At 35.1% G+C, this 20,628-nt stretch overlaps 1 protein-coding gene across 1 annotated transcript in view; it reads right to left on the bottom strand.

The window, feature by feature from the left end:
- Positions 1-957: 957 nt before the first annotated feature.
- Positions 958-20,628, bottom strand: part of PCDH11X (protocadherin 11 X-linked) — a 512,148-nt gene continuing 492,477 nt past the window's right edge. Inside the window, exon 7 of the mRNA XM_029997018.1 lies at positions 958-5,677. Within this exon, the coding sequence (XP_029852878.1) occupies positions 5,286-5,677 (392 nt within the window). The 3' untranslated portion in view covers positions 958-5,285. The remainder of the gene's footprint in view (positions 5,678-20,628) is intronic.

The raw sequence follows: 20,628 nt of genomic DNA, 5'->3' as shown, positions 1-20,628 counted from the left end.
TATGCACCTCTTCAGATACTACATATTTCTGCCTTGCTCTGTTATTCTGGTTTATCAGATCTCTGTGAAATTCCACGGTTTCATTGCCTCCTGAGGTTGCCCTTCAAAATATTACTGAGCCTAGCTTGAGAATTTACCATCTGAACCAGGGAAACCCTCCATCTCCAGAAATTTTTATCCATTTTTATTTTTTTAATTTGTACGCTGAATACATTCTTCAGAATAACAACTAATATTTCAACAGTTATTGTCGGTGAAAGAATATACTTGTGCGCAGTTTTGATGCCAAAATAAATATTATTTTCCTGCTTTAAAAGGTCCCACAGACAAGAAAGCTATGTTTGCAAAGCCATAACTGTGTCAAAGAATAAGATATTACTGCCTTAGTGTCAGGACAACTATCAAAAGAGTTGCTTTTAAAATATGGACTTAAATAATAGAGAAAAATGCATAAAATGTTGTTTCATTAGTTCCTCATTTGATGGTTATTTCATTATATCACATTCATGGTGAGAGGATAATCCCTTTAGCTCAACAACAACTTATTAACCATGTTCTCTCAATTAGAAATAGCTTATTTTCTAACAAAACAAACCCCATAAACACTCCTGCCTCCAGCTCATAATGATTTTCTATAAGTAAGTGTATCAGAGGCGTAGGAGGAGGAGGGAGCTTGGTATGAAAAGAAGTGACACTGAAATGGAAGATATTTCTGATAATATAAAGCTAGATTGCTGTACACATTGTGTGTGGATATTTCTACTGTCTACCAAAAGCCTGCTACTCAGTTGCATGAAGCAACTGCAAATGAATTTAAATTTTCTTGACTTTCTGACAGTTTGTGGCTTCATAAAGAAATGAGTTTTGGAAAGCTGGAAATGGGAGAGAAGTGTAGCTGGAGGAATACTTTTAAAACCCTTGTATTTCAGAAACATAAAACAGCGCAAAGGAGAAAACTGCTTTTGTGGATCTAGTTTATTAATAAGCATTGTAATTAACAAGACAACATGCTGTACAGAAACCTGAAATAGAACTACTGCAAATTTACTGGACTTTAAATGCTGCTGGACCGTAGTATATGATGTCCAACTGCATGATTTGTAAAGTGTGGTTAGGGCTGTTTCAATACACAGACATACACTGCTCACTCTCAGATCCTGTAGTATGCCATAGAGCAGGGAGATTTCCCAGAAATACAAACTCAAATATTTACAAGAAATCGTCAATCTCTTTCTTCACTAGGGATAACATAAGTTATACACAATTTTCCTATGTATACCAAATAAAATCTTTGCCTTCAACTTTACTTTGTGTCTGCACAAACCAATCCTTTCCTTTTTATGTATCCAGTTAAATAATGGTAGTAAACTGCAGTGCAATCTTTTAATTGCTAATCATTTATTAAGGATTGGTATTAAAGCTGCAAAAGCAAAACTTGAGCGAACAAAGTCAAGTGTAAATTTTCAAGCTTTAAAAACTCAAACCTTATAAGCTTGAATCAAACAACCTTGAGCTAATCAACCATTACTGACTAGAAATTATTTAGGTCTACTGTCTTTGGCTTGACCAAGCTGGAAGCAGGGTAATAATGGTAGCTCAGGGCTGACGGGGTTCCACGCTGGATTACAGCTTGCTCAGAACACACCAGAGCAAACTTGCACTTCTCTTACAAAAAACCCCAAACAGATCTATACACCCTGGGGCCGTAGGTCTCCAATACAAAGCGGCTGCTCTCCTCCAGCCCTACACCAAGCAAAAAGACCTGGCTGGATTCAGAACCACATAACTAATGTTATGTCAAGCTAGCTGCTATGCTAACATTCATAAGCCCTCAGGTCCTATTAGCGTGGGCTCATTGCCATGATAATTAGCTAAATGACCTGCATCCGGCCAGCTCACAGCCCAGAGAGAGCAGGTGCTCTGTAGTCTCTGTCTGGCCAAGCAGACATGCCTAATTATTCTTTCTTTAAGTTACACTTCAGAATACAGCACACTTTAGGAAAACAAAGAAACAGCATATTTTGCTTCAAACAGTTTGACTTCAGTTCTTTAAGATTTTTTTTTAGAATTGGCTGCTTTACAATATGGAAAGAAGTATCTTTCTCTCTGCCACCGCTACCCATAACTTGGACGCAACACTTAGAAGTGCAACAAGCATGTATTGACTTGGGGGCGGGGGGCAATAATCTAGGCTAGACTGTGGGACACATTACTTTGAAGGCAAAGGTTTTCCTTTATTGTTACACTGTATGAAACAAATCTAATCATGTAACTACCATTTTACTTTATATTGTATATAGGATTGTTTTCTCCACAAATTGACACAAGTAAGATAAAATAAGTTAAATGACTAAAAAAAAATTACACAAAAAATATACAGTCTATGTACTAGATAAATTATTTATATATATGACAAGATGTGTAAAGAGTCTCTAGTAACGTTATTCCTCTGGATACTGACATGCCACTTGGAAAAATATTGCCTCAAATGCATAGTTTTATATATTAGATATGTAACAGGTAAAAATGAGGGAACCATTTAACTCCTGCTACAACGTGTATTTACAATTAATTGTTCTGTATCTTGTTGACAGAATTTTAGAATATCACAACACAATTTCATGGATATAACATTTAATACTTCCTATAATCAGATTCATCTTTACAATGCTTTTGCTTAAGCAATTTTTTGTTGTTGGTTGGTTTTGGTGTTTTGTTGGGTTTTTGTTTGTTTGTTTTCAAGAGAAAGGGGGATGGTTAATTGCTTCTGTACCTTAGGGGAAAAAAGAAAAAAACCCAAACCCCTAAACATTCAAATGTGAAGTTTGTTGGTTTTTTTCCCCTACCTATGAAAAAACACTAATTCTGGTTCCTTTACCTTTTCCTATGAAAATCCTAAAATTGTGGAAATTAATTCTTTGCCAGAAAATTTCAGTTACAATTTTCAGCCAGAAAGGAAGTGTTGCAGGCAAAAAAAATTGAGAGTTTTCCAATGCAGCTGGCAATTCTGTAAACATTTGGTATGGCAGCCCTCTGTAAAAAAACCTAAAGTCCTCTGCTTACAATAGGAAGCATTAGCTGTCAGCATTTTTCTAAATTTGCACAATTAATATGTTTGGTAAATCTGTGTAAACTACAGATAAGCTTTTTTTTGCGTATCCCTGAAAAGGACTGCCGAATTTTCTCATTGTGATGTCTCCAAAGCAAACAACAAAGGGCTTTGTATATATTAGGTATGAATTAATTTGTCAAATTTTTAATTGTCCTGGAATTGGAAATGAGTTGTGTCAGCTATTGTGTGTCAGTACCCAAAGGATTACTATTTTTTTCCAGGATTTACATGCAACTGGAAGCCGGTGTGCCACATCTTTTCTAAACATTACTGAAAACTACATTAAAAAAAAGAAAAGAAAAGAAGTACATCATTAGATAATCTGATGTTCATTAATTAAACCCTATCAGTAGGTTAAAAGTGAAGCTTCTTTTATTTTGCACATAAAATCTAAATGTGATTTGAATAGATTTACAGTGGGGACAGCGATATATAAAGCTACTTATACCTGCTGGGCACATAAGAGAAGCTCTTTTAGCATTCATTGGAAACCCTCAACAACTTGAACTTCTGTAAATTTTACAAGCAGCTAATATTACAGCATTTTTACACACAGTTTTGTTTATAAATTACAGATTTAAGTTACAATATGAAGCCTACATAGAATTCTATCCATAGGAAATATTCACACACTGTCTTTTTTCCCCCTCCATACAACTTCGATTGTCTCACACTTAATGTAGCAATAAAACTAACCAAAGTTACGCAGTTTTTTTAAAGCAAAAATTTCTTGGTATGTACATACTGTAAATGATAAAATGGCTAAACAGCAACAAAAGACTAGAAGGAAAATGTGTTTTTTCATCTAAGAAAGGAACCGCCTTTTCATCCACTGTAGAATTTACCAGCTTTTTTCTGCCACTATTAAGAATATATCTTCCAGTACACAGAACACTGAAAAAAATCCCTCATCTTTAAAGAGAATCATCTTGAGACTTTATCAAATAACATGATTGGGGTGTGTTTATGATTACATTTATCCAGCTTTCATTACCTAGATTCTTCTTTCTTTGCTGAGAACTGTCAGTCATTCTCTAATAAACTAACCCACAATGACGAGTACTCCAGCTAATAGGTTTGTGGTGAAGTAACTAATATTATAGCTAACCTTTTACTGAATACTTACATTAGGTGAATATAGCTGTAAAAAAAAGCCATATACATCACTATAATATTCTTTTAAACACCAGTAGCTTGCAGCCACATCACATCAGCCAAAAAAAACTACCCCATTTTCCTACTGTTTTGAGCAGTGCCCATGTAATTTTCAACTAACAGGAACAGTAGCCAAAGCAAGCTCTGCAAGAAGAAAAAAAAAAAAAAAATTTTTTTTTAAATTAGACTTATGGCTTGAAAAGCATAATATGTATCATTGTTTCTTGCATTATTGTAGAAAGGAAAATCTTGGAAATTAAAAAAAGTTATTTATAATTGTTTTTCCAGTTTTGATATTGCATATCCTATTACTGTTGTGTTGTTTATTTCACAAAGAAAAGCCTAGTTGAGAGCTTTCTATTTCATCTATTACATTCTTTCAAAGAATAAATACCTGCAGATTGAGCCAATAAAAATTAAAAGCAGTTGTCAATGTCTTTAAGTACATTTTCCTTCTTACTTACATAGAAGATAAATTTTGGTGGAAAGATATACCATCCTTCTTAAGAATTAGATTTTAGGATCTTATTCATCATATTATGTAAGGTAATCAAATGAGAAATTGCCCACTTGATCTCTATTGCTAAGCAAGTGGAAGATGCAGTCTATGAATATGCTATAAATGATAACAACAAAGAAAAATTTGAGTAATCTATATTTAGACTGTAACATTCCCCAAACTGTACTAAGAAATTGCTTTCAACAGGGAGGAAGAACTGCTGGCAGATATTTGCACTACGTGGCCCATATAAGAAAATGAACAGGATTTTGTGTTTTTCTTTTGATTGTTTCTGGGTTGTGGGTTTTCTTCCCCATTTTGTGGATTTTGCCAAGAACTATGGTAAATTTCTTTTAACTAAGTCCTAAGGATTTAGCTTTTCGATTTCAAATTTAGGATTCTATATACATAAATATTCACAAGCCTAACAAGTTTGTATACGCACTAAGAACAGTGTTAGGCTGTGACTATATACAGTCACACTTAAAGCCTGAAATAATGGATTTGTCAGATATGCATTTATAGCTGGTGCTCGTGTATAAACGTAGTGCTACTCCCAGACACCGGTGCCTGGTGGGACGCGGCGAAGCTTGCCAGAGGAATGACTTTGACAGGATCTTCACTGGCGCAATGTCTTTCACAGGTGTTGTAGAACTGGGGCCTGGGCCCACCCTGGCCCTTGTCAGTGTCATCCTTTGGAAGGGGCCTCCCAAGAGTGTGTCGTCCCTCAGGCCTGGCTCCTCGCCCCCAGCCTTGCTGGAAGCCGAACGACGGCAAAGGGGTGTTGGACTGCTGATACTGTGTCAAAGAAGGTGGCATCCAGCAGTTGTCAGAATGGCCTAGGATGAGACACTCCTGTGTGCAGGTTTCAGAGGCTTCAGCCAGGGCTTTCTGGAGATTGACTTCGATAGCTGGGAGGATGGAAAAACACAAGACGTTATCAGAGGTCCGAAGACTTGGAAGTGCACAGGGAATCAAGGTTAACAAAGCAATCCCAGTTCCACAATAATGGCCACAGTTTGGAAAGAAAATACCTCCAGGTGTACAACTTAAGTGAAGGTTTAGATGTTTGCGAGTTTGGGGCCCGCAGTGTTGTCATTGGCTAGCATCAGAGAAAAGGTAACGTTTAATGAACAGATGATAACCAGCATTACAGCTATGCAACTAAAGCCCTTATACATTCTACTTTACAATGACCTTTTCACTTTTTGAAATTGTCATTTGTGTAATAAAGCTAAAAGCTTTCTAATAATCTAATACCATAATTCTATATGTTTGCATACAACAACTTGAAAAAAATTATTAAAATTAGGGTGTGGGTTTTTTTTTTAACGTTCTCTTAAAACTGGATTTTTTGATTGTTTTGCTTTGCTTAAGGCAAAACAAAATTAATTTGGACACATAGCCAAGGATGGTACATTGGCTTCAAAGATGCACTCAAGAGCTTTAAGAATGAAAGACAGTATAACAGCAATTTTAAAGAGAATTGATTTCTCCGTGCATTCAATACTGGAAACCTTGAAAAATCAAAGGGTAATAGCAAAAGAAGCTGTAACCTCTGTAGTTTACCAGTAATCGAACCAGATTTCTTCAGTAGATGCAAGGTTTGTGCCCTTGAAAAAGGATTATAGAAATTTTAATTTGTTCAAAGGCAAAGTAAACTACTAAATCTGAAAGACATAATTTGCAATACATAAACAATCTTGATCAGTTTCATTTAAACTGTGGCTTTACCATGTTGTGTAAACTCAAACTAATAGAATTAAACTTCTACAAATCATTCCTTGAAATAGTTTACATATTATATGTGTTAATTTTATATTCTCTTGCTGTGTACATGGTTTAAATACATCAGGAACAAAGAAGAGTGTCTGATTAGATATTTTGCTGTGTTGTCTTCACAAAACTTTCCAGTGAAAGATACATACGTATCTTTAATATCTGTCTTCATGAAAATAACATTTAAAATTGGATTCTGGCTCATAACCAGTGGAGAAGGTATGCCGCTAGGAATTACTTATAGCAATACGAGTTCTGAGTAGGAGCCTCTCACCCTCTGAGCTTTGTGTTTATACACATGCTGCACTTCTGTTTTAATAAATACTTTGCATGTTGAAATCTGTGTAAAGCTACAAAGCACAAATACATATTTCCATGTTACATCTCAATACAAATGAATTAAGTTTTTCCTTCAGGCACTGAAATACATAAGGCTGCTGTCCAAAATACAGGATACATCTTTTTTAAATCTACCACGTTTAAGTAGACAACTGGTTGCTTGTTGTATCATGAATGCTATATTCTTGATTATTTCTCCTTAAGTACGTTGTATGAGTATGTGCCAGTTAGAGAAATTATTGTTTGTAAATGCTATTTTGCCGTAATACTGGCATTTCAACATGCCTTCAGTCATTTTGTCTCAGTATTTTTCAATGTAATCCTGACAAAGCTTTGGCACCTTGCTGTTGAAATACTAATCCAGTTTTGATGGGCAGCAGGAGACATAAATATGGAAATAGTTCAGCAGAGGCAATAGTTTCTGGAAAAAAAGTTACTACTGGTAGATTAGTCTAATCTTTCTGTGTCCTACTATCTGCTATTAGAGACATAAATCTGAGTATGTAGAAGTCTTGTTAAGCTCTTTAATTATCCAGGTTTGCTTGTCTTCTGATCAAGGCAATTCATTGAAATCAGGTACAACCTTGACAGAGTGTTGAGTTATCCCTGTTTTATACAGAAACTGATCTTTTTTGTATTTATTAAAAATATGTTTTTGATACCCAGTACCTTGGTGTTTCTTTCTATCTTGAGGCTTTCTAATTGCTCTTAAAATGCTATTATTTAAGTTAAACCAAAAAACACACAATTGTTTATTTGGAAATAATACTTATGCATTTCTAGCTCTTCACAGCAAGCCGTTACAGTACTTATATTGTACTAGCTGACTCAAACTTCAGTGAGAGTAAACAAAGCTAAACCATCAAAAGAAGCGTTTGGCAATAAAAACATATAAGCTTTAGACAAGCCAACTGCAGAAATAAAAGGTCACTTATAAAACATTTTCTACACCATCTCGACAGATCAGTAGGACAGTAATTTTGTGCCATGTGTTGCCAGACTACCTGTAGACTTGGAACACGTCATCATGCTAAGAACATTGTCAGAATGACAGTCTTGTTTATTCTGTTAATAAAGAGATATTTTAATCTGAGTTTTAGCTTTATCAAAAAAAATTAACAAAAAAAACCCCAACAACTTTAGAACAATCCTGGCCATAATCATAAGTTATGAATACAAATTATTTTTTGGCTTTGAGTTGGGGTTTTGTTATACAACAGTCTGCCAATGCAGGATTGTTTAGAAGATACACCTTTTGTAGCAGTCATAATCTTTCTTTCAATGTTGGTATTTGGTACATGTAATCTTGATTGTCAGAGTATGTTTTTCATCACTGCTTATGATTAATAACATGTAAAATATACAGTTTTCCTTAACTTTGAAAAGACCCTTTTCTACTTAGCACCTCTGCAGTGTTGCAGGACAGGAAACAAAAAGTATTTAGCAAATACAAGTACTTTTCTGTATGATGTCTGACTCATTTTTTTTTCCAACAGTAACAGCCAAGTTTTGTTTTATAATATACTGCCTTCATTTAAAAAAAAAAAAAAACTTAAAAAAATAAAATCAATGTTAACCTTAACCTCTAGACTAACTTTAAAAGGAGTACAATTTTTTTCTTTAAAAAATAATAATACACCTTTGTGGGTTTCTTAATTCAAATCACCTGCATATAGGCCACAGCATCAGTGCAACCCTGAGGCAGTCTTTAGAAGACTGGGTATGCTGTAGGAAACCAAATTAACTAAGGATGTTACAATGAATATAGTGTGAGGCAGGCAAGGTCCCTCATATCTGCATTTAAAGGAAACTTAGAAAAATCTCATCAACTAATCTGCTGCAGTAAATAGTACTAGCAGGGATAATTGGGATGCAAAACAGTTTCTGTTTGGTATAAAGTAAAAATAAATAAAATCAGCAGTGTGAAATACTATGTTTTTAGCACAATGAAGTAGAAATGACTGTTGGAGCATAATTCACCTGTTTTTGAATGAACCTAGAACAAAATGTAGGAAATTTTCTGCATGAATATTCACCAGGCATTATCTTTTTTGCCTGCTCTGCCAGGCCATGAAATGTAGCTTCTTTCTGTCAGTCTAATTCATTCTCTATTTTCCTAATATATCTTCATTTTCCTGCTTCTTTAACACCTGAAATCCTTCTAAATAGCTACTTAGCGCTGGCATTGCCCTGTCATCTAAACTATGCTTTACTTATTAAAAATACATTTTTAACAATTCCCTGTTTTATTAGAGAAGAGCGCTTTATGTCAGCAATGTATTATACTAATGGTGCCAACTTAACAATAGAATGCAGCTGATTTCCAAATATTCTGTTACAGACTTAACACGCAAAGAGGTCACTGTAACTAGCACTGAGATGTTGGCCTCAGCACCCTGTCTGGCTTTCCCTCCACCACTTGCTGCCTACTTTAAACACCGGATTCTCTGGCTGGCTCAGCCGAGCATCCCAGAGGACCATCTGAGGTCACCAGCAGCCGAGTGAGTGTGAAGTTCAGTGCTCAAGTGGCCATTTATCAGAGGCTGTGTAAATTGACCATGGCATTTTCTAGCTGCTCCTCTTCAAGCTTCTTTCCATTTTGCATCCTTGCAAATCATTGCTAAATGTGGGTGAAAATAAAATTTTCTGAGCCCTTCTCTCTCATTCGAAAGTAGTAATCTAGGCAATTATTCTGCATAGTCCGGTAAGTACTCAGTGGTAGGAAACATCTGTGACATCTGCCTCTACCAATCAAGTAAAAGGACGTTCCTGCTGTCTCTGATTATTTTCAGAAGAAATGACGATTTTCGCTACTGAAATTCAGTGTCTAGTAACATCTTCTCACATAAGATATGACAGGTTTATAAATAGAAATAGAAGTGTACATATCCCCCATGTATTATGAATAAACAATCCATTCCATCGAACTCTTACCAGTCTACCTCATTTCTTACTTCACTCAGTAATAAACCCTTAATTTTATGTATTTTTTTCATACTACATGGAGACTCTTCAACCATGACATACAAGTAATATGAAAGAGATTTTTTAATTCATAGAACAGATCACACTCATGCACATGTGAGTTTACCACTTTGATTTGAACTCCAGATTGTTTTAGGAATGAAACTATTTTTTAAATTGTCTGCCTCAGAACTAAGAACATTTTTAAAGAATGTGTCTGTCAGCTCTTATGAAATGTTTAGATCAGAACTGTCAAATATAACTAAAAGCACAATAGTTAAAAGACTTTCTTCATTGTTCCACAGTCTTTATCATTTATAGGTCAAAGCAGTTTTCAGTAAGAATATTTACGTTCACTTAAGAAAACGTGGAATTCCAACCTTGCCAGGTAGCTATCCTTCTGTCAAAACAATTATAAAAAAATACCATTTGATACTTTTTTCCTGTTTGTTTTCATTAGAGACTTTCTGTGGTTCTAAAGTCTGTGTAGGGTTTTATCGATAGTAAATAAAAATGTTGGTTATTATCTTTGCTTTTGGGGGATGAAAGCTGAAGAACTCTACAATGCTACTGTCCCTCTCAGTCTGCAAAACTTGTGGCACAGTACTGCCTACTTTGGCATTTCCAGCTTAATATGTTCCAGTTTTAAGAATATTTCTCATAGAGAATTCTCAAAGGAAGACAGGCTGTTAGTACAACTGTTATCAGCAGCCTCAGAATGTTGAAAAGTTAGAATCATAGAATCATTTAGGTTGGAAAAGACCTTTAAGATCATTGAAGCACCTACTTGGTGTATACACGATACGCTTTCTTTTCTACCCCTATGCCCTCTCCTCCACCCCCAAAAGGGAGACGTACTACTAAGACAACATCAAGAGGGCTGGTTCCTTTCTCAGTCTGCCATGAAAGTCATCACTTGCATCACGGAATCACAGAAAGACTTTGGCTGGAAGGGACTTCTGAAGATGTCTGGTCTAACCTTCTGCTCAAAGCAGGATATCTTCGTCAAAACAGAAGACAACAGTTTTTCCAAAAGTTTAGGGCAAGCTTTCAGAATTGCACATATCCCTTTAAAAAAAAAATCTGAATGCATGTGTTAAAAGGGAGATATGCATTTCTAAGAGTTGAACGATCAAGAATATGACCTCCTGGAGAAGCCTTAAAACATCTCCACCTTTATCCACATGTGTAATAATGATCAAAAGGCATTTGTAAATGTATTCATTAGCAAAGTACTCGGATTCATTAGAAGTTCAAAAACTGTCAGACTGCACTGTATCGATGCAGGCTTAGGGGCTTATAAATTGTGCAAAGAAAATTTCAAAAAATTCAAAGAAAAAAAAGAAAAGAAAACAACTTAAAACACAGAATATAGAGTGCTTGAATTTTGAAGCCATGTAGCTGAAGTCTTAATGAAAAGCCAGCATTGAATTTGACACATTTTGGATGCAAACCATCCAGTGTTACATTTAGAGCACTCTTGTTTCATAATAAAGCAAGCAACAATTAGCAAGCAATTAAGCAAATTGCCCATAATTATGCCATTGCTGAGCTATTTTTCATATTTTCACAACACAGCACATATATGAATACATGGCTTGCAGTGCCAATGCTATTCTGTCAGCATCCAGAAGTGCCTCTCATTTACTGAAGCGTTTTGTATTAAACAGCTCCCATCGCACTTTCAGTGCTCTCTGCTCAGCGGGAACCCACCAGAGTGATGAAGATGACAACCTTATACTACTCATCTCAGCCAAGAGCTCCTAAGGAATGGGTCATGTCCCCCCATTTTTTTGCCCATGTGTATTTACTAAATGTGGTACTAAATCTAAGCAGGAATTCAAGCATAATATAGGGAAATTATAGTCTGGAATTACCCTGGTGACCAAAAGTGGCCACTTGGGTAACATCATTTAGCCATCTCCACTATATGAGGAGAACAGAAATGACATTAACAATAAAAAAGGGAGGGAGAATAGTTGTTAATGTAAACTGGGTTACTTTAATAAGGTCAGGAGGAAGAAGCTCGAATGCAGAAACCCTAAATAACTGCTGCTATAATATACTCTACTTTTTTTGGTTTAATAATAAAATGCCTTTGGGAGAAGTTTCCTATGAATATTTTATTTCCTGTATATGTCTCAATAAATTAAAAACCTAAAAGAGTTACTTAAGTTCTAGCCTTGAAACCTTTTCATTCAAAGAACAAGTAGGACACACCACTTCCTTTAGTTTTTCAGCTGTGTGTACAGAGCTTGCCTTGCTTGTGAGAAATCACACTCAGAGGAAGATTGATCCTCCAGATGTTCTAACTGAGGAGTCAACATGCATGCAGGAAATCACACATTTCATTTTACCTAGGCTTGCCAGATTGTACTGGATAACTTGCAAGTATAAGCTCTGCTTCCATTCCAGTAAACACAGTTTATATCTTAACAGCCACGGTTTTAATTTGAACTTAATCCTAAAAACTGCCATAAGTTAGGTTTATTATAAAATCCCAATGGTAGGAGGTGTGAGTATTTTGCACCTGGCTTCAATTAGTCAAGCAAACATTATCAAAGATGGCTGGGGAAAGGTGGTGAGGAAGAAGACAGGGAGTGGACAAAGTATCAGGGCAAAAGAGACAGCATATGGTAAATTCCTGTATAATTAACTACGCTTGTGAAGTGAAGTGAATCTTTCCTTCACAAATAATAGCCATATAAATAAAGCACATTCATCTTTCATTAAGTCATCTCTTACTGTTATTCTGACTGGAATTTCAATCTTATATTAATCAAAACCAAGAAATGGTCTAAAACCAATGCTCCCGTAAAAAGTTCAGTTTCAGTAATTGCTGTTTTCCACAGGAAGAGATTTCATCAAAAAAAGCCCAAGCCCCCAAACCCCCTGCAACCTCCTCTGTTTCAGCCTAATGAACACGCGTGTGACAGTGTTGTAGAATACGTGGCACTGACCCTTATTGCTTCAACAGTCCAACTGGATTCATCTTGAATGTCCATGGTTTTGTTGCTAATTATGGCAAAACAAATATGGTAATTTGCAAAGGACACGTGTTTCTTAGCCTATCAAGTGTATATTGAGTTATCAATGAGAATTTTAACCATAACTTGTAAAGTATAATGACCATCTAAAATGAATAGCCTAAAATCTAGTATATTGATTACAGTACTGGGTAATACAACGTGCTTTATTTAATATTTAATTAACTGCTTCACATTTGTACTGAAGCTTCTTAATTATTAATACATGGTTCATTATTTAACACAGAATATAAATTTAAATTCAAATCAATTAAACAAGGTGAAGCTACATAGTGAAAAGCGGTTTATCCTCCAGCAATAACCTTCGACCTGGAAACATAGTAAAGAGTGAAATTTGCATTTCTTCCCCATACCTGAGAAGACTATGCATTTTAGGTCATATATATTAAGCTCTTCTACTGATGTAAAGTTTCTGTAATAAACCCGACATCGTACAGAAATGTGCTGGATGAAAAAGGGCTTCAGCTGTCACTTTTCAGCTGGTGCCTGGAAGAGGAAACACTTTCAATAGAAGTTTTCAGTAGGGCATTGGTAACACAGCAAACTTTCTCTCTTGACGTGTAAAAATTCCTTTTAAGCCTCGCAAGATACAACTCTTATTCACAGTAAGGGAAACAAGAGTCTATGGACAGTTGTAGAGACCCGGCAATTAACACCCTGGAATGACTGCTTCTTCAAGTAACATCTTTAAGTGGTGGGCTGGCCCCAGCCAGCAGCTAAGCACCGCACGGCCGCTCGCTCACTCCCACCTCCTCAGCCGTATCGAGAGCACTGAAAACCTTCTACCTTCTCTGGAAGGTCAGCTGTGCTTATCAATGCTACCTGTTACAGTGACGAGGAAAACAGAGTGTAGTCACGTTAGCCTATCTCCAAGCATTATTAGAGAGTTTGAAGCAGTGAGTACAAGACTACTTTCAGTAAATACTCCAATATGATGATGTTTCTAAAGCCTTATTGCTCGCACGTGTGTATACACATATAAAAACTAGTTTTAAGATTTCTTAAATATCTTTAAACATTACTTGAAATATGAGATGCAGGAGATCTATGAAGAATAGTATATCTCAGATGAACTTCTAGAGATTAACTTTCAAATGCTTGGTAGAAGTTGCTCTTAAACATGCAAGTGGAAGTCATCTCAATGTTAGACAAGCTCTGCTCTGCTGTGCCTGTTGCTTCTCTGGGAATTAGCACCCTTTGGCTATTTCCACATAAAAAGTTACTTTTACCATTTAACTGTCTAAATGGTACTAGAAAAAAGTTTAAAACCCCCACAAAATATAATCAACAAGATAAAAACTGGAATAGAAATAATGATTATATATTTTCTCATTATCATAACGCAGGCATATTGTTTAACTTAAAAAAGTGATCTAGTCAAACATGTTAAGACAGAATGGAGGCTAATTGACAGAAAAATCACTTAACCAATACGAGGTAGCTCTGTACACTCTGAAATACCATCTATCTCTCCTTTTAGTGATCGAATCGTTATTCAAATACCTCATTAGGAATGTATATGACAATCCATTACCACCAATTAAACAGATGTGTATTTGCTTAAATTCATTTATTTATTTAATCCAGAGTCAGTTCAACATAGTATGTTCTTTCATTTAATTCAACGTTGAGGAGAATCTTTTGCCTGTGGGTTTGCTGGGGAATTTAGGGGCACATCAATACTATTTTAAGAGGCACTGACCATGTTAAAAGGATAAAACAAAGTGAGAAAATATATTATATCATGGAAATATGGCCATTACTATACTTTCCCCATAAAAGCAGGAAAAAAATACATTAAAACAATACAAAGAGCTTGAGATTTTTTCTGTGTGGAAGGGTTGTTTGTCTGAAACTATAAAAAGAGCAGTCTTCAAAATACAGTTTTCTATAGCTAATCCTTAGAAAAAGAAATTAACTTAGCAGTACTTTCTACTGATAATTTTTAACATCTGTTCTCTCTCTTCTTCAAACCTAGCTAAAGAGGTTGCTCAGTTTCATTCACACTTGCATTCAAATATGTATAGAAGGTTGAAAAAAGAAAATTCCTACTTAAAATATCTACAGTGTAAGTATACAGAATATAATATTATACTCAGTTTTTAAGGTTTAAGTTTTAAATAAAATTTTGTGTGTGTGTGAAGGAGAGATAGTTTACTGATTTTACTATAAATCACTACGTATCTTGAAAGGGTGAAGATTTGTAAAGAGAACTAAGAATCACTGAATCTACATAAACTCATTTGGTGCACAAACGGCAGCAAATATGCTTCTTAAGCTTAGGCTGCGGACATCGTAATAAAAAAATGAATTACCTTTTGTGGTTCTCTAGCTAAAGAACAAAGATCTGGGCTTGGAGAGAGAAAAAAGGATGAACTTCAAAAAGATAAGAAGGGAACAGAATTTGTAGGTGGAATAAGGTCAGTAGCATTTACTCTTGGTAACAGACCTACATGAAAATATTACTATACTCTCATACTACTCTAATAATGAATTCTAACACTTGTGGCAATAAGCAGATCAGGTGAGTCATCCTCAGCACAATGCGGAATACAGGCAGAGGGATGAAGAAGGGGACAAGCCGAAGTTCATTTTCAGTTATGTTTGAGATACCTCACATATGGCAACTCCTTCAAGTGATTGGTGTGGGATAAAAGACCTACAGTTCTGCTTCAAATATCTGTATTTACACCCTTTATTCACTTCAGTAAGAGTTTCTTGATGTATCTACATGGCAAATGGGGCTCTGTTTTCTTTTTCTTGACTTTACAGTAAAAATAAACAAAAGTTTGATCTGAAGTAGAACACTCAGAAATTCTTTTAAATTAAGTAATTGAACAACTGTGGGCAATTGTTCATGGTTCAGACACTTTAATGAAATGTTAATTTTCAAAAGGAAACCATAAAAACCCCAAATGCTAAGTAAGCTAGTAAACATATCTTTCCTGTGATAACTTAAGAGCTAGACAATAAAAGATGTTTTGAAAATGTGTTTTCATCAGATATACACAAACAGAAATTTAAAGTCAAAGGCCACTAGAGCAGCAAACAAAATAAACCTACAACATTCTAAAAATACTCTATGGCTTTTATGCTGTGACTCCAATTGCATTTCAAGAAAAAAAAAAGGCATTTTTCTTTGTTAGAATATAAACAAAAAATGATTTGGTTTTATTATGAATACCCTGACTTTATTTATTTTGTGAATATTTCTAAACATTTTTACAATATTCATCTATGCTGATATCTAAGTAACACACTATGCTTATTTGAGTGCTGACAGATATTACATTTGACTGGACCATCAATAATATTAAATCTATTTATTCCAGTTGAATATGTAAGTAAAGCTCACTGAAGTTTTTTTGACAAAACAATTTCCCATCAAAAACGTAGTTTCAAAGTGCAACTCTTTTGTGACAGTGTTGATTCAAATGACATTTGTATACAAACTAATAGTTTCCATTTTCTCTATTAATTTTATTTTCATTTAGATTTTTTAAATATGAGAATCCTTACTGTTTCAACGGTATGCAGAAATAACATTATTGAAAGGAAATGTTCTCATTTCTCCAAAGCTTTTCCTCAGATTTTCCATTTCACAATAAATTTCAAGTTCAGATTGTGATTCTGAAAAACAACACTGCTTACATTTCATGGCATGTCTGCAACACGGTCTAACACGATCCACAACCATTTCCCTTTTCTAAATTCCCTGCAACTCCCTTACCATTACTACAGAAGAACAAGCCTTGGGCTCCACCTAAAAAACCTGAAAATCCCAAATTACGAGTAATTAGGATAACTATTGCATGGCCAAGAGGGCACACTTTTTAATTCCCCTAAAGTGTCCAGTACCATGTTGGTGCCGTTGTGCTTATTAGATTCCTTAATGACAATCCACAACCTTGCGGAAGGACAGGCTGGAGGAGTAAAACTTTGCCGTTTCCTATCTCCACAGGACAAAAGGATTCCCCTCCTGCAGCTTTTGTCCTCCGCAAGAGGACAGTCCTCCATATGGCTGCAGCTCAGGCGGGTTTTTCTCTTGGAAAACCCTCTGAACCACAGACTCCTTGATGACTAGACAACATTTTCTAACCAATTTTTCACAGCAGTTTTCTGTCATTACCACTTTGTCAATCTGCCACGGACGACCCTCAGTGGAACCACATAGCTACTCATCCCTTTGACAAAGACCCCAAAAAGTGTGAATACATGGAAAGGACCATGTTTGATTAACAACTTTGCAATTGCTGTAAAAATGAAATTTGAAAGGTAATAATTACATTTGTAATTACTTAGGTCTAAATCTCTTACGTTTCCTACTCCCTCTAATTCTGGGCAGCTGGAGCAATGACTCATTAATAATAATAAAGTCATTTAACCCTGCAGGCACATTACAAGGAGAAAGATGTCATTTGTCACCAACGCAAATAGAACATTCACTGAAGGATACAGAAAGACCACTATTTCATATTTATTGCAAATGATAAAAGGGACATTTTGCACTCATTCTCACCATGACATCCCAATCTGCTTTTTAATTATCAGCAAACATAAGGGGACAGCATACAACATATGAGGGACTACTAATAATGTATTGTCCTGCAGTGACATTTCCATAATCACTTTAAATCTACTCTATACATATGTACTAGTTAAAGCTTTCAGCTCATGTAATCATACCCCCTAGTAAGGAATGAATTATCCTTTGCAGACTGAGCACAAAAAAGCAGCTCTTTCCCAGAGTTTGAGGGTCTGATAGCTGACGTATGTATTGCTATTACTTTAAGTGATAAGGTTTGGCATTCCGTTGCACTTACGGTTGAATACAGTATGACTTAAAAATAAGTACATTTGTACATTTGTATTTTTAGGCCAGGAACTTTACAGTTGTAATTCTCACTGGCAATAATTTAGCCATGGACTTCTGCGAGTCACTTAATTCTCCAGTGCTTTTCAGTATTATTCTGTATTTCACTACTACAAGAACTCTGTAAGAAGCAGTCTGTATTAGATGAAACAAATACCCTTATTCATAGGGAAGTCAAGCAAGTAACTCAGAATTTACTGGATTAAAAAAAAAGAATTACTTATGTAACTGCCTGTCTATGAAATAAACTTCTGAGGAAAATAAAAGGCTATTCTTTCCCTAAATTATTTATTCAGGAGACATGAAACCTTGAGGAAAAAACATGGAGAGAAATTTCTACTATGGTATTAGTGCGATAACAAATGAAAGGAAGTTTTATGTAAATAAAAGTCACCATAATCTGAGTTTCAATTCTGTCAAGCTAGAACATCAAATTCTTCTTTGCTTTGCTTTATCATCAGCACTTATCTAACCATCAGGCATGTAGAAAGACCAGAGAACAAATTTAACAATAAGAAGTTATAATCTGTTATTGCGTGGGGTAGAAAGGAGGTAAGCAAACCTTCTAAATCTGTTTATATTTTCCCCAGGTACCACAATAGACTATATAAAGACATGCTTGAAAAAAAGTTAAATAAGTAGTGTTAAGAAATAAGACACATCAGGAAAGAGTAAAATACACAGAGTAAAATGCATATTTTCACTCTTAAGATAGTGACAACACAGAAAAGCTTATACATGGAGTGAAATGTTTTGTCAAATTGAAAAATGGAAATAATATGAACACTACAATTTTCACATCAATTTGAGGTAAAATGTTTTGAATTACAGTCATTTTAATCTTGTTTTATAAAGAAAATTACTTCAAATGGGTGATAATTTAAAACAGCATAATCCAAACTTCATTGTGCTCCAGTCAGGCATAGAAGTGTGGCTCTGAGTGATTTGGAGCAATCTTTGCACATTAGCTCAGAGCCTCTTTCAGAATAGACATTTGAAAGAAGAAAAAGGATGCCTGACTAGAGTTTCCATCATTTACCTATTGGTTCAAAACTACTTACTGTGATGGCTATGACTTCCTAATTGGCCTTTATAGGCATTGCTAGCACCTTCAGAAATTTTGGCACCATTCTGATGAGGCAATACTTTCACAGTTTTCATCTCTTTAAACATTCAGTTGTGACCAGTTTCTCCCCTGAAGTTTTGCTGTTTGATCAGAAGTTTCTCATATCACTTCACATAAGCCTTTTCCAACTATTAAGAATTTTTTGGCATCAAGGAGTTTTGCTGACAGGGTAGGAAAAAAAAAAAAAAACCAAACGAACCATATATATGTGTGTGTGTGTGTGCATATATATATATAAAACAAACTTTCCCCTCTTCCTTTGCTGAAAGAAAACAAAATTACCTCTCAGAAAATACGCTACTTACTTTTAATCCTCCGTTTCCCTTGAACAACCTCCAACAGTGACTTTCAGATTTGCTTCAATATTCTTTTCTGTTCTCCTAAGTAATTTTCAATTAAAATATAAAAATATTCTAATTTTAGCTAGTAGCATTAGTAAACTTGTAGTTTCCTTCTCTAAACCAGATGATTCTCTGAGCACCTGGACAACTGACACATGATGGGAATAATTTAGGCCAGATCAACATTTGACACAATTCTTTACAGAACAGGATTTCTTATAGCATACGTAATTTTTAAAAAGACAGTGTTAGGGAACAGTCACAGCTCTGACTATTCTGGAAGATTTCAGGGTCAGTAATATCAGCCAAGAGAATGGGAGTGAGCAACTGCTGACAGTAATCTTTTCAGCCCATTTCAATACCTGTCAGGACAGGTTCTGTGACTGCAACCATGAGGATTATGATGATGCTTGAAAACAGGGTAGTGTATTTATTATTATTATTAATCTATTTTAAGAAATAATTTTGAGCACAACAAATATAAAACTGTGGGGGTATAAAGTTAAACTTCATGAGGTATCCAATTGTTCAGGAAATTAAATTCCATTACTTCAAAGATAGAAATGTTTTAAAATAGGAATAAAAACATCAGTTCATCTTTAAAGTATGCTTTTATAAACTTAATTATAGAAATATTTTCTTCTTATAACTATACACTATGTGTCTATATTGAGGATTCTGAAGAGAGAGAGATATTTGTCGAGCTTCAAATTATAGAGAGTAGGTGCTAAGTTTTGACTCAGCCCTATTTGAGTAACAAGATGTCCTAGCATAAAACAATAATTTATGTTTTTATACTTTTAATAGACCATAATTGTCTTTGCAAAAAAATAATGTTCACTCTTTGACAAGTTTGGCATGAGTATACCTAGGCTAATAAAAGCCTAACACGTATTATTAAATGAGGTTAAATACTAGCATTCAGATTTGTCAAGGAACTTAACACTTTCTGTAGTATGTAAGCCTCAATCAGCCATTTCTCTATTGCATATGACACAAGATCCCTTAGAAACAGATTTAAGAAACACTCAGTTCTTATGAAGTCACTGAAGCTTAGCATCGAGCTCTTTTGTAAGTCTAAGTTTCAAACTAGTTTGGAAATCCTGGACATAGCAGGCACACATTAAATTTAACCAAATAAGATGAAATCACAACAGTTCTTGTTAGGAATGGAAGTTCATATACTACCGTAATCTCTAGTTTATAACAGCAAATCCACAAAAGCCCATAATTTGTTTTTATTTTTTCATAAGCTCTACAGAGAGGGTATTTTAAGTCTGGGTAAGTGCTGCTCCAGCAGATGTATCTAGAAAGCTCTCACCATGTTTGACACACAGATTTCTTTTTAAGAGGGTACAAACCTGAATTTCTGAAGCTGCTGTTCCTTAAGCTT

This window comes from Aquila chrysaetos, chromosome 21 (assembly GCF_900496995.4).
Source record: "Aquila chrysaetos chrysaetos chromosome 21, bAquChr1.4, whole genome shotgun sequence".
In the NCBI taxonomy this organism is placed as follows: domain Eukaryota; kingdom Metazoa; phylum Chordata; class Aves; order Accipitriformes; family Accipitridae; genus Aquila; species Aquila chrysaetos.
Note: the sequence above shows the minus strand (reverse complement) of the source record. Positions and strands in the feature narration are given on the sequence as shown.